This window comes from Marmota marmota, unplaced genomic scaffold (genome assembly GCF_001458135.2).
Source record: "Marmota marmota marmota unplaced genomic scaffold, marMar, whole genome shotgun sequence".
NCBI lineage: Eukaryota > Metazoa > Chordata > Mammalia > Rodentia > Sciuridae > Marmota > Marmota marmota.
Window position 1 is genome coordinate 8,221,613 of NW_025999977.1, and position 13,919 is coordinate 8,235,531.

Sequence of the window (13,919 nt, forward strand, 5' to 3'; positions counted from 1 at the left end):
AGGGCCACTCAGCTCTCTCTATAGGTGGAGCTGTTGGTTGAATTACGCCCTCTGGTGATAGAATGGTGTTAGTAGCAGCCTCCTGTTGTAGCTTTTTCCCTAATAGTCCCTTTTCCTTTAAATTTTCTTCCTCTGTCTGACTAGCTTGAGAGACCTTCTCTTTTGCTTGATCTAAAATGTCTTTCTCCATGGTCTGAACCTCTAACAATTTACTTAACACTCTTTCGGTTTGTTTTTTACTAATTTCTAATCTACTATAAAGATAACACAACCCAATAAGATAACACAAAACAAAACCAAAACAGAATGAAACAAAAACGGAACAAAAAATCGTTGTATCAATTTTCCTATTTTCTTGACATGTGCATTTGTGGTCTATTTCTATCTCTTCCTCAGGGGCGAACAACTTCAAACCTTGAGCCAACCATTTTTCCCAGTTTGCTTGAGAAAGTTCTAGGGATAGGCAGCTTGAAACAAAAACAAATCAAAACAAGAACACATTGTTTTTTGAAATGGTCACCCATTCTCTCGCCTTCCCTTAGGGGCGAGCAATTTCACTTACCCCCGAGCTTCAGGCGGTCCCCGCACGGGCCGCCAAATGCCACAGTCTGGCTGGGCACAAATCACGAGCCACTGAAGCAGGAACAAACTTTATTTCTGAACTCTACCAGCACACTCCACACACGCTCCCGGGAAATCTGCTGACCGCCACGCGGCTCCAGGAACCAGCAACTGGAAATATCTCCTCTGGAAATCCCTCCTCCTGCACTTCCCCAACCAATGGGAACTCTCCAGGAATCCCTGGGAATCCCCATGAGAACTCCAAAGTAGCGGCCGAGGCAGATAGTAATGCCTCGCCTGTCAACAAATACTGTTGGCAAAATGCCAGGGGCCATTCCGACTCGGCTGTGGCTCTCAGCAACTAGGAAGACAGGGATAAGTACAGTGCAGGTGCCTCTTAGGATAATTTTCGGGACTGAGAATATGAAGTGTCTAGTATCTGGCATTCGGTAACTCTCTTCCTGTAAGCTAGTTTGGGCAGAGAAGCTTGTAAAGCACTCTGGGAGCTGTAGGGTCCCCTCTGTCCAGTGGGAGTGATTCAGATCATAAAGACTCCTGGAGGAAATGACAATGGCAGGAAGGTGAGGATGGGTTTTTCTGGGAGAGGGACTAGATTGAGCCAGTCCTCACAGGGTTTCTGGTAACCAGCAATGAGCCTACAATGCAGGGAGGAGGCTGACCCCATACCTGGCAGCAGACCAAGAAGTAAGACTTTGTCTGGAGCATAAAGGGGGCCATGAGGACTTTTACCAAGAAAAGAACATTCTGTTGACGTAGCGGATGATTCTACTGAGAGGGAGAAGGGGAAGGAAGGACATGGGGAGGCTGTTCAGTAGTTAAGAGATGAATGGGCCTGAATAGAGGAAAGGAATATTTAGGAGGGATTGACAGGATTAGGGGTGGGGAAGGGGAGTGGGAAAGAGTGAATGTGGGGTGTGGGCCAGGAAGAATGGGCCTACCAATGCCTGGGTGCAGCAGGGGTGCAGATGGGGTTTGGAGGATGTACTCAACCTTGGGATTCTCCTGGACGTCTAGGAGTGACTGGTCAGGAGCCAGCGAAGAAAGGCTGCTCACAGGAGAGGCGAGGATGTGGGTCTCCATCATGAACCTTTGTTAACTGTTTAGTTCGAGGATTCTGTAGAGGAAACACCGCGTCAAAGCTGAGAGCAGCCCCCTTTCTCAGGTGGACACAAGATGGAGATGTGAGATCTTGTCCTTCTCACTCCTTGGCCCTTTTGATCTTTCATGACTCACGTCACTGACAGGAGAGAGACAGTGAGGTGAGAGAGGATCATGAGTTCCCATCAATTGACAAGTCCAGAGACTGAGGGCCAAAGGACATCCGTGGACAATGTCATTCAGAGAGATTAAGTAGGGTGACCACCATTTTATACACTAAATTCTGGTTTTAAAAGCTGAATAAAAGGAGCAGGATTTTTTTTTTCTCTCCACATTTTTACTGATGCATTATAGTTGTTCATATGGTTGGATTTGTTGTTGCATATTTGTACAATATAATTTGGCTCATATCCCTCCCTGGCAGTTCCCCCCTCTCGCCTCTCTCCACCCCCATTCCTTTCCTCTATTCCTCTGATCTCCCTTAGCTTTTCATGATATCCCTGCCCTTTCCTTTTTCCTCTCTAGTTTCCACATGTGAGAGAAAACATAATGACCCTTGACCTTTTGAGTGTATCTTATTTTAATAGAATGGTCCCAGGTCCCATCCATTTTCCTGCAAATGACACAATTTCATTTTTCTTGATGGCTGAGTAAAATTCCATTGTGTATATATTCCACATTTTCTTTATCCATTCATCTGTTGATGGACACCTAGGCTGGCTCTGTAGTTTGGCTACTATGAATTGTGCTACTATAGACATGCGTAGGCACAAATCACCATAGTATGATGACTTTACCTCTTTAGGATCAATACCGAGGAGTGGTAGAACTGGTTCATGTAGTTGTTTCATGCCTAGTCTTTTTTGAAATTTTTTAATTTTTTTAGTTGTTGATGGACCTTTATTTTATTTATTTGTATGTGGTGCTGAGAATCGAACCCAGTACGACACTCATGCTAGGCAAGCGCGCTACCACTGAGCCACAACCCCAGCCTCTATGCCTAGTCTTTTTATTTTTGGTACCAGGGATTGAACCAGGGGCACTTAACCACTGAGCCACATTCCTGGCCATTTTTGTGTTTTATTTCGAGACAGTCTTGCTAAGTTACTTACGGCCTTGCTAAGTTGCTGAGACCAGCTTTAGACTTGAGATCCTCCTGCCTTAGCCTCCTGAGCTTCTGGGATACAGGCATGCACCACCATGCCCAGCCCATGCCTGCCTTTTGAGGAACCTCCATATTCTGATTTCCATAGTGGTTGTGCTAAGTTACAAACAGCATAAAAGTGATACTTTTTCTTTGCATCCTCTTCAGCATTTATTATTGTTTGTATTCTTTTTTTTTTTTTTTGGATACCGGGGATTGAACTCAGGGGCACTTGACCACTAAGCCACATCTCCAGACCTGTATTGTATTTTAGACAGAGTCTGAGTTGCTTAGTGCCTCACTATTGCTGAGGCTGCCTTTGAACTCACGATCCTCCGACCTCAGCCTCCCAAGTTGCTGGAATTACAGGCGTGCACCATATTGTTTGTATTCTTGATGGCTACCATTCTCACTGCTATGAGGTGAAATCCCAGTGTAGTTTTGATTTGTATTTCCTTAATTGCTAATGATGTTGAACATTTTTTCATATATTTGTTGGCCATTTGTATTTCTTTTGAGAAGTATCTAACTCATTTCCCATTTATTGAATTATTTGTTTTTTCAGTGTTAAATTTATGAGTTCTTTATATATTCTAGATATTAATACTGTCAGAAGAGTAGCTTGCAAAGATTTTCTCCAATTCCATAGGTTCTCTCTTCACGTTCTTGTTTCCTTTGCTATGGAAAAGTTTTTAAATTCGATACCATCCTATTTATTAACTCTTGGCATTATTTCCTGAGCTTTAGGAGTACTATTGAGAAAGTCATTGCCTGTGCCTATATGTTGGGGTGTTAATCCTATGTTTTCTTCTAAGAGTTGCATAGTTTCTGGCCTTTGATCCACTTTGAGTTGATTTTTGTGCAATGTGAAAAATAAGGGTCAGTTTCACTCTTCTACATATGGATATCCAGTTTTCCCAGCACAATTTGTTATAGAAGCTATTGTTTCTCCATTGTATGTTTTTGGCACCTTTGTCAAGGATCATATGACTACAGATGTGTGGTTTGTCTCTGTCTTCTATTCTGTTCAGTTAGTCTGTGTCTGTTTTCATGCCAATTTTTTTTTTTTTAGAATTTTAATATTTACTTTTAGTTTTTTGGCGGACAAACATCTTTGTTTGTATGTGGTGCTGAGGATCGAACCCGGGCCGCACGCATACTAGGCGAGTGTGCTACCGCTTGAGCCACTTCCCCAGCCCCTCATGCCAATTTTTTAAATTGGTTCTTCTTAGTTATACATGGCAGTAAAATCCATTTTTATAAAATTATACAAGCATATCTTATTCTAATTAGGACCCCATTCTTGTGGGTGGGCATGATGGTGGGATTCACTTAGGTATTTTCATATGTGTACATAAGAAAGTTATGTTAGATTTATTCTACTGTCTTTCCTATTCCTATCTCTCCTCCCATCCTTTCATTTCCATTCATCCATTTCATCATTTTATCTTCTACTTGTCTCATTACCCTTATAATCTTTTTGATCATGAGGTCATGGAAAATTTTAAGCTACATGTATTTTTTGAGATCATCTGCGGAAATGCTCAGAATAGCCCATGAGATGTCACAGATAGAGTATGACAGGCAGCATTTTCCTGTTCTTGTGATCTGTTGGAAAGATGAAGAAATGTAGGTGTCATCTTGTTGAGAAGCCATAGGGCTCAGAGTCCTCTGGGCACACTGGGCAGGCAGATTTTTACTGGCCCACATTTGTTGGTGATTTGGATCATGGAAGGTATTTATCAATCTGCAAATTACAAAGCTAAGCAGGAATCTGTACACTAGATAGTATAGTGAAGGGTTAATCACTATAACTCCCAGCAACTTGGGAGGCTGATGCAGGAGAATTGCAAGTTTGAGGCTAGTCTCTGAAACTTAGTGGGAGTCTCTTTCCAAAATAAAAGGGCAGGAATGTATCTCAGTAGTAAAGTGCCCCTGGGTTCAATCCTCAGTGCCAATAAAACAAAACAAAACAAAATACCCCAAACCAAAGCTCAATGACAAGTAGATGGCAGAGAAAATGTGGCTTGTTAGCAATTAGGGGGAAAAGTCTGCCTATATGAGGTAAAGAGCCAACATTATTGTTATAAATAGTAATGCAATTTTAGGCACAATAAAAGAAGTGTCTGAGATAAAATAAATATGAATCCCATGCCAGTGGTGAGACGATATCTAGTCAAGTATGGGAAGCATCTTTTCTTTTTTTTTTTTTTTGGTACTAGGGATTGAACCCAGGGATGCTCTATCACTAAGCTATCCCCACTCTTTTTCTTTTTTTGGCCAGGGAACATGGGAGGAGGGGTGATTTTACCAGGGATTGAACTCAGGGGGACTCACCACTAAACCACATCCCCAGACCTGTTTTGTGTTTTATTTTATTTAGAGAAAGGGCCTCACTGAGTTGCTTAGCACCTCACCATTGCTGAGGCCAACTTTGAATTCGCAATCCTCCTACCTCGGCTTCCTTGGCAGCTGGGATCATAGGAATACGCCACTGCGCCTGGCCCCAGTCTTTTTTGAGAGACAGGGTCTTGCTAAGTTATTGAGTTTTGCTAAGTTGTTGAGGCTGGCCTTGAACTTGGAATTCTTCTGCCTTAGCCTCCCAAGTTGCTGGGATTATAGGCATGCAACACCATGCCTGGCTGGGGAGCACATTTTAAGAGCAATTTGGCAATAGGGACAGTGTCCAGAGAAGAATGATGTGTATGGGGAAAGGCCTGGTGGAAGCGAGAACAGGACAGTGATCTTCAGATATTCATGGAAAAGGGTTTATAGGCTTATCCCAAGCAGCTTGAGAGGCAATAACTGGAACTAAGAAGAGGTTACCGGGAACCAGGTTTCCATGCAAAGTCCTAGTGATGAGTGCTGCCAATGAAGCATGGGTATGGGTAGTGCCTTGCAAAGTCCTGAGCCCGCAGGAGTCCCGATAAATGTTTAGGCAAAGGCTGAACTCATCAGAGGGGAGGCACAGGAGGGTGTAAACAAAAAGGCCAAGAGTGAGAAAACTGGGATTGGGTCCTGCCTCTTTATAGGTGAGATTGTTGTGTAAGTTGATTTCTTTATTTAGGCTTCAATTTCTTTAGGTATGAGTTCTGAATCATCTTTGGTTCTTTTGGTTGCAATGGAATACTTTAATCAAATGGAATTTTCTATTACCTCTCCCCTACCCCCAGCCACCCATATTAGCTCGTTGTGTTACTATAGGACACCCCTTTGCTGAGGGTGCCTAGGCTGTGGAGCTCCTGGAGTGGTTTGAAAAGCCCTGGACCAGTTGATTCTCCAGCCCTCTGAAGTTTCTTCCCAGCTTAGTTTGTGTGTGTACTGGAGATTGAACTCTGGGCACTGTGCACATTCAACACGTGTCCTACCACTGAGCTACACCCTCAGTCCCTGCCTTAGCTTTTGAGTATTTGAAACTTGGAAAAGGGATTTATCCAAGATCTTTTACCTGGTTAGTGGGAGAACCGTATTTAACACACAACTCCTATCTAATTCAGTGCTCCTTCTACCTTATCTGCCTACTTCTACCCATGATTTACCTTACTCTAAGGTCCCAGTAAATCCTGGACTGCCTTTGATAGATTATTTTCCTCCTTGGAAAAATCACCAGGAAGGCAAAAGATCTATTCTGAGGCAATGATCCTGGAATTCACTTCTCTATAAATCACTTTCAATGAAATACTATTTATATGGGTTGAAAAGTGAAAGGTGCAGCCCAGACTTCTGCTTGGTCTATATTATCTGTTCTCTTCTTCCTTACTACCAGAATCCATCTGCTTTAAGAGAGCCAAAACCTAGAGAAAAGATCCAGAATAAAGGTATTTATTAGGCTCTTGTGGCTACTAAGTTCTGGTCAATAGATTCTGATTGGAAATACTGTGTCTCCCTTAGGGAAAGTTTCCTTAACAGGAGAGAGAATCCCTTCTTCACCCTTTCTTCCATGACCAGATCCTGAACAATCATGTCGGACCACAAGGTAGAAACCATATGTTGAGGACGGGATACACAAGATGTTAAGTGCTCCAGTCTCTGACCCTATGAAGTCCCCAAGGCAGATTTCCTCCAGTGTTTTACAGGATGGAAACTTCTACCACTTCAGCCCACCATTACTATTTTCATCAGCTCTGTCATCGATTACAAGGCAGCATTGTTTCATACATCACTAAGAAACCACTGCCATTTAAACAGACACTCCTTCCAACTGTATGACACATTCCAATTTCAGAGAAATTAAAATGTGACAAAAGGATGAGAATTATTACATGCAAAGCAGTATTTTGGCTTTTTGTTTCAGCCAAGCCTAATCTTGATTCAAAAACATGACAAGTTCTAAATAAGAAACATCATAATCATGAAGAAGAAAGAAGTTTCTCTGTAAGAAATGACTCATAAATCAGGAGTGATGTGGCTCAATTTAGGAAAGTCTTCTTCTACGCTTCCCAATCTGTTTTGGATTAACCTGGGAAATTATATATGGCTATTTGGATTTGCCAGTAAATGGGATGAGACCCTCTGTATGAGTTGGTTTTAATGCACCTGGGACATGAAGTTGATTGCTAAACTAATGTGTGATTTGGCCTACTGGGGCTTCTACTCCTAGGCTTCTTTTCTTCCCCAATTCCGCAGGGTCTTTGTGGTTGACTTTGAGGCAGGGAGTAGCTGCTGCCAGAAGTAGCTGATGACCAAGTAAGTGGGCAGATGACAGGCTCTCCCTTTGAGAGATGCCAGAAGTGCTTGAGACCCTTCCAGAGCCAACTGCTGAGTGCTATTGGAAAAATTTCAAACAGGGAGAACAGTTTTGGGCCTCAGTACTAAAGCACTGCCTTTAACCTAAGACAATCCAATATTGATGTACCTGTTGTGACAAAGGCAGCAATGACCAGTATGACAAACAAAAGGAAGCCTGATTTATTTAGTATGCATATTCATCTTATAAACACTTCTGTCAGTCACTGATTGTTTTAAAGTAAGTTACTGTATTATCACTTAAATGATCCCTTCTCCTGTGACTACTCAAATCTATCAGGCTCTAGGAGTCTTCACAGGGTTTGCTGCTGTTATGCTGTGGCTACCATGTCTATACATGTGATAAGTGTCTTATGTCTTTTATTTAATATATCGACCCCATGAGGTAGGTAGTATCATTCTCATGTTTAGAATTAATATAATTCAGGCTCAGAAGTTGATTAACTTTCTTACAATATTGCAGCTAGTAAGTGGGTTCATTACAATTTAGTTGTCAGAGACTATAGAAGCAGCTCTTTAAGCTTCAATTACTGACACATGTAAAATTCTGCTGAGGAATATTTTATCTTCTTCCATTCGAAAGTTTCTTCAGGCATTGGAAATATGACTTCTGAAGAAAAGCCTTCTATGAAAAGGATTGGTAGGAGGAAGTAGGGGAAATGGCTGAAAGTAGAATCTTATCATTTCAGGCAATAACCTGGTAACCAGGAAATCTCTGACAATGATTGAGATGCAAGAGTTCTGCTGTAACATTTTCAGTGTGAGTAAGGTGGGCTACTCTTGGCTGCCTGTAGCTTATGATAGGTCACGTGACTTTTTTGCTGATTTAACATCTAATAATCTAAAATTAACTTCTAAAAATCTGCTCACCTTAATTTCATTGTACATTTTCTTGGAAAAGAAAAAAATTTCCTATAAATTCTTATTTAATTTTGCAAATATTGTGATGACATGTTATAATGATGGGAATTTTTTCCAGAATCCCATGTTGTATATATAAAAATAGCTAAGTTACTAAAAGTACTGATCCAATTCTTATAAGCCAGATTCTAATTCTTATTTCAACAAAGCGGAAGTCCACCAAATGATTTTCTTTGGATTGAAATACATTAATATTGGATAAAATCTCATATTCAAACACATTAAATGTTTCCTTATATAAAAGTTACACAGACACCAGGCTAAAATTTCTTTTAAATTATTTTATTTTTGTGTAAGCTAAAAGGAAATTTACACACTGAAATCTCAAAAGACCTTGGGCATGCACATTAACCTTGTTAGAGGTTCTTCTACATGTCTCTTTTTTTTTTCCATAGGAATTTCCCCAAACATTTAAAACCCATAGTTTTACTGTATATACAGCCTAAACCATAGCAATCTATGATTATGTCATTTTACACTGTGCAAAATCCTCAAAAACTAGTGGTACGATAGAACCAAAAAAAAAAAAAAAAAAAAAAAATCAGTAACAAGTAAATTTCATTGTAAGACATTCATATAATTTGGTCCTTCTCCAAATCAAACTGATTTAAAACAGACACAATCTTTTTAAACCCCTCCAATCAAGTTCTGACAATGATCTATACCCTACAACAAAAGAGCTTTCGATGAAGTACCTTGCAAAAGGTCAAACAGCAATATGCCAGATTGAAAAGATTAAAAAAGAGCCCAAAATTGATAACAAAAGCCAGATCTGAAACAAACCCATCACACAGAAATAAAAAAATTAAATAGGGACTTTGGAGCTTATTTATGACAGCAAAAGTGATTCAACATATGATATGAAAAATGAAGAGGACATTCAATGCAATCTGAAAAGACTGAAGGGGATTTCAGACAGTGGAGCTTTGAGTTTTTAATTTTTTTATTTCAAAAGTTTTGTAAGAAGGACACCACCAGTGTATTTCACAAAGACATAAATGTATACACCCCAGCAACACAAAAAGAATAAATCTTCAAAAATGTTCACCCCCGATTATTTACATGTTTTCTAATATAAATTTAGGACTTCAGTATGTAAATAAATATACATTACTATGTATACCTTTCTAGTGCGGCTTACCAACAAATCAGCTGAACTTGAATTTTCTTTAATTAAAGCAGGTATGCTTTTGATGGTAGGGAAGGGAGGAGGAGAGAAAGCATTTGAAACTGTCCAGTTCACATCAGTTATCAGTCTACTTGATCCTGGGAGCTGGTGGAAGGTGTTAATGTGGCTGGGAACATCAACACCTTGGCATGCATGAATGTCAAGTCAGGAAGGCTGGCAATCACCTTGATAGCTTCTTCACTCAAGTGCTCTTCTCTTTTCGGTTTCCTATCAACAAATGAGAAAGAAAGTACATTAATGGGACTTTGCAATAGGTCAAATGAGAGGAAATCCATTCTTATGGTTTGGATATGAGGTGTCTCCCAAAAGCTCACACGTGAAAAACAGTGCAAGAAGGTTTAGAGGAGAAATGACTGGATTGTAAGAGTCTTAACCCAATCAGCGATTTAATCCCCTGATAGGGATTAACTGAGTGTAAACTGAAGTGGTACGGTGTGGCTGGAGGTGGTGGGAATGGGGGCATGGCTTTGGGCAATATGTTTGTATCTGGTGAGTGGAAGTCTCTCTGTTGCCTGATTATCATGTGAGCTGCTTCCCTTTGCCACACTCTTCTACCATGATGTCCTGCCTCACGTTGAATCCCTAGGAATTCAGCCAGCCACTTAGGGACTGAGACTTCTGAAACTGTGAGCCCCTAAATAAATCCTTCCTTCTCTATCATTGTTCTGGTGGGGTCTTTCAGTTGCAGCAGCGAAAAAACTGACTAAAACATCTCCTTTCTAGGTAAGCAGCCCTTGTAACACCTCATAGAGCCCTCACTACACCCCCCCGAGAGCTCTAACTAAACTTTCAGGTATTCGACCATCTTTTCTTCTGCTAGATCCTGAAGGTTGTACTTCTGCGTTCTATGCTTCCTGTGCCAGATGCCAACTCTTTCGTGAACAGAAACACATGGCCTGTTTTTGTATGTTTATTAAAGCAAGGCATGTGCTTATGGATATTCACATGTACATGTGTACAGCTCACAGCTTAAAGCTAAAAGCATCTACCCAGCCATAATTTTAACATGCTACTCTACTGAAATATTAGTTACAAAGCCCTGAAAACATTTGGCCTGACTGGATTCCAAACTGCCCCCTGTGAAACTTCCAAAATTACCTTCACATAAAATGTGTGTGGCACAAGGCTTGTCATTTTAACCTCAGGCTTTCTTTATCCCCAGTGGGAAATTCCAGGAAAGAGAGCCTTCAGCCAGCTGAGATACAAGCAGCATGAAGACTGGCTGCAGGAAGGAACCCAGGGGAGGCCATTTCTAATCTTATGGGTCTTGTAGATGAAGTCTATTTTACTATACCACTCCAACTCCCACGAGAAGTGACCAATTTGGCACCTAGAACAGATGTGAAGAACTCCTGGAAGTCAGGTTGTCCTAGTGTACGTAGCCCAAATCGAGCACATGATTGAATCCAAACTTCATTTTTTCCTAGATGTCCAATATATTGAAGGAATAGTTATAGTCATATAGATTATTAATTTTAGACCAAAGATGATTTTAAATGGATTCTAGAAAACCCAATTTTCTTTTCTGGAAAAGGACAATTAGTACTCTATTAGATATGACACAAGTTGTTCCTTTCACCTAAATATTTTGTATTTGGACAGTGAGCAGGAAGTTAGTGGTGAAATTTAAAAAAAGATTAGATGCAGGACTTCACTTAATACCTAGACTTTTCTGTTGTTACTAATTCTGAAAAGGCTGAAATAAGATTTTACAGAATGAATGAAAAATCTAACAGACTTTTTAAAAGAATATTTATTTTTTAGTTGTAGTTGGACACAACCTTTATTTTGTTTATCTTTATGTGGTGCTGAGGATCGAACCCAGGGCCTCGCACCTGCTAGGCGAGCTCTCTACGGTTGATCCACAACCCCAGCCCCTAATAACAGACTTTTAGTTCAATAGCTTGAGGCATATCAGTAGAATAACCACTGAACTAATTTCTAGGGTTTTTTAGAAGAACAGAATAGCAATCTAACATTGTTTCTGATTAAAATATACATTTTTCCATTGCACTTAAATGGTGGCATAACTATTCAAAGGATTTTTGAAGAAGTGGATATTTGCATCATTCCAACGTTCACATTTCCAGTCTCAATGTGAAAAACAATCTAGAATGGAAAAGATCAACCTTTCACCAATGAACATTATCATCATTAACAATGCAGTCAGCCAAATGTCAGGTATCTTTTGTGACATAACACCTATAATGTACTCCATACATCATGTCTGCCCTTTAGATGTAATTTCCAATTCATAGGAAATTGGGAGAATAGAGAATTTAATAAATACTACTTTAAGGAAGCAAATGGACAACTCCAAAGCTTAGAACATTCTGTAGGTCCACTGGACTAGTCTTTTTAACAAGCTAATATTAACAAAAAAACAAAAGGGGAGATATGCTAGGTTATAAGGGACATAAGAGACATAATGTCTAGATATAATTATCCTGAACTGAATATTGGTTTGTATAAAGCAGGATATTTTTGGAAAAACATGAATACAGTCTGGGTATTTCGTGAAATAAAAACTCACTGAAATTGGCAAATATATATCACTGATTATAAAGATTGATTCCATGATTCCATTCAGGATGGATTATAAAATCTCATTTTGGGAGCTGGGAATATAGCTCACTCTTACCTAGCATGCATAAAGCCCTGAGTTTGACCCCCATATCACTACACAAATATAATTTTTGGTTTAAAAAAGACATGCATGCATATTTGCATGAAAAGACTTGAAAGAATAACTTCCTAGAATATCCCTTACTGCTTATGTATTAAAAAAGGCTATTTAAAACATAACAAATTGCACCCAATTGAACTTCTCCATTTGTGGAGTGCAGCTGGGGTGTGGGAAAGGAGAGCACAGAAATTTTTTAACAAAGTTTTGGTAAAGATTACTTCTCAGGTTTGTATCAATTGTTTTATTTCAGAGGCAATATGAAGTTGTATTTTAAAATTTTAAAAAGCTCACATAATTTACAGTTTGAGCATTTGTTTTAATCACTGTACACTTATATGAGCTAGTCTTCTTAGAATACAAGAAAAAAGAAATGCTTGAGGGAGACTTGAAAAACAAAAGTTACATGCCATAACCCAATTTTTATCTATGTCTTTTCTAACTAAGATCTGCCCTTTTTGTCAATAGAATACAATTAAGATTCCAGAAATAAACACCTATAACAATAAAAAAAAAATTTTTTTTTAAACAAGCATGCCAAGATCTTTCAATGGGGGAAAGAGTAGTCTTTTCAAAATAAATGTGTTAGGACAAGAGAATAGCCATATGCAAAAAAAAACAAAACAAAACTGTGGTCCCCCCACCTCATGCCATAGAGAGAAATTAATTCAGTTGATCAAGGACTTAAGAGATGGAATTATAAAACTCCAAAAAAACCTAGATGTAAATCTTCCTGACCTTGAATTAGGCAATGGTTTCTTAGACCTAAAGCATAAATAAAAGAAATATTATACATAAAAATTCAATTTCATCACAATTTAGAAACATCTGTGCTTCAGAGGATACTATAAAAAAGTGAAGACAACCTACAGAATGGGAGACACTGTTTGCAATGTATATATTTGATAAAAGTCTAGCACTTGCAACAAAGAACTGTTACAAATTATAAAAAATAGGCAAATATTTCTCAGGAAATTCAAATGAAATGATAATGGAGGACTAAGTGGCTCAAGTCTGAAATTCCACCTAGCTTCTAAGAATGAGGCAGGAGGCTAGGTGGCCTTGAACTTGCTTTAGCAACTTCGTGAGACCCTGTCTCAAAATTTAAAAAATGAAAAGGATGGCTGGGGATGTGGCTCAGTGATACAGTGTTCCTGGATTAAATCCCCAGTACCATAAATAAAACAACAATGGGATACCACTTCACACTGTCTGGGGTAGCTATATCCAAAATAACAAGTACTGGTGAGAATGAAGAAATTGAAATGCTCATATACTGTTGTTGAGAATATAAAACAGTGCCATCAACTTTGGAAAACTTTGGCAGTTCCTCAAAGGATTAATTATAAAATTACCATATGAGGGAGCAAATCCACTTGCAAGAGAATCTAAAACATTCGTCCTTGTATACAAATGTTCATAGCAGCATTACTCCTAACATTCAACAAGTGAAAATGATGCTCGCTCTGGCAGCACATATACTAAAAATAGCAAAATAACCTATTAATAAACAAAACATGTTTTTCCATACCAGAGAATATTATACAGCCATGTAG

The 13,919-nt window shown here is 39.3% G+C and overlaps 1 protein-coding gene across 6 annotated transcripts in view; it reads right to left on the reverse strand.

Moving 5' to 3' along the window:
• Positions 1 to 8,752: 8,752 nt before the first annotated feature.
• Aftph (aftiphilin) overlaps positions 8,753 to 13,919 on the reverse strand; it is a 63,414-nt gene continuing 58,247 nt past the window's right edge. For all 6 annotated transcript variants that reach the window (XR_007348042.1, XM_048804214.1, XM_015479604.2 and 3 more), the window contains one exon: positions 8,753 to 9,887. Coding sequence is in view for 5 of the 6 variants with exons in the window: in XM_048804214.1 (XP_048660171.1) it covers positions 9,743 to 9,887 (145 nt within the window). In the remaining variant the exon portion in view is untranslated. The remainder of the gene's footprint in view (positions 9,888 to 13,919) is intronic.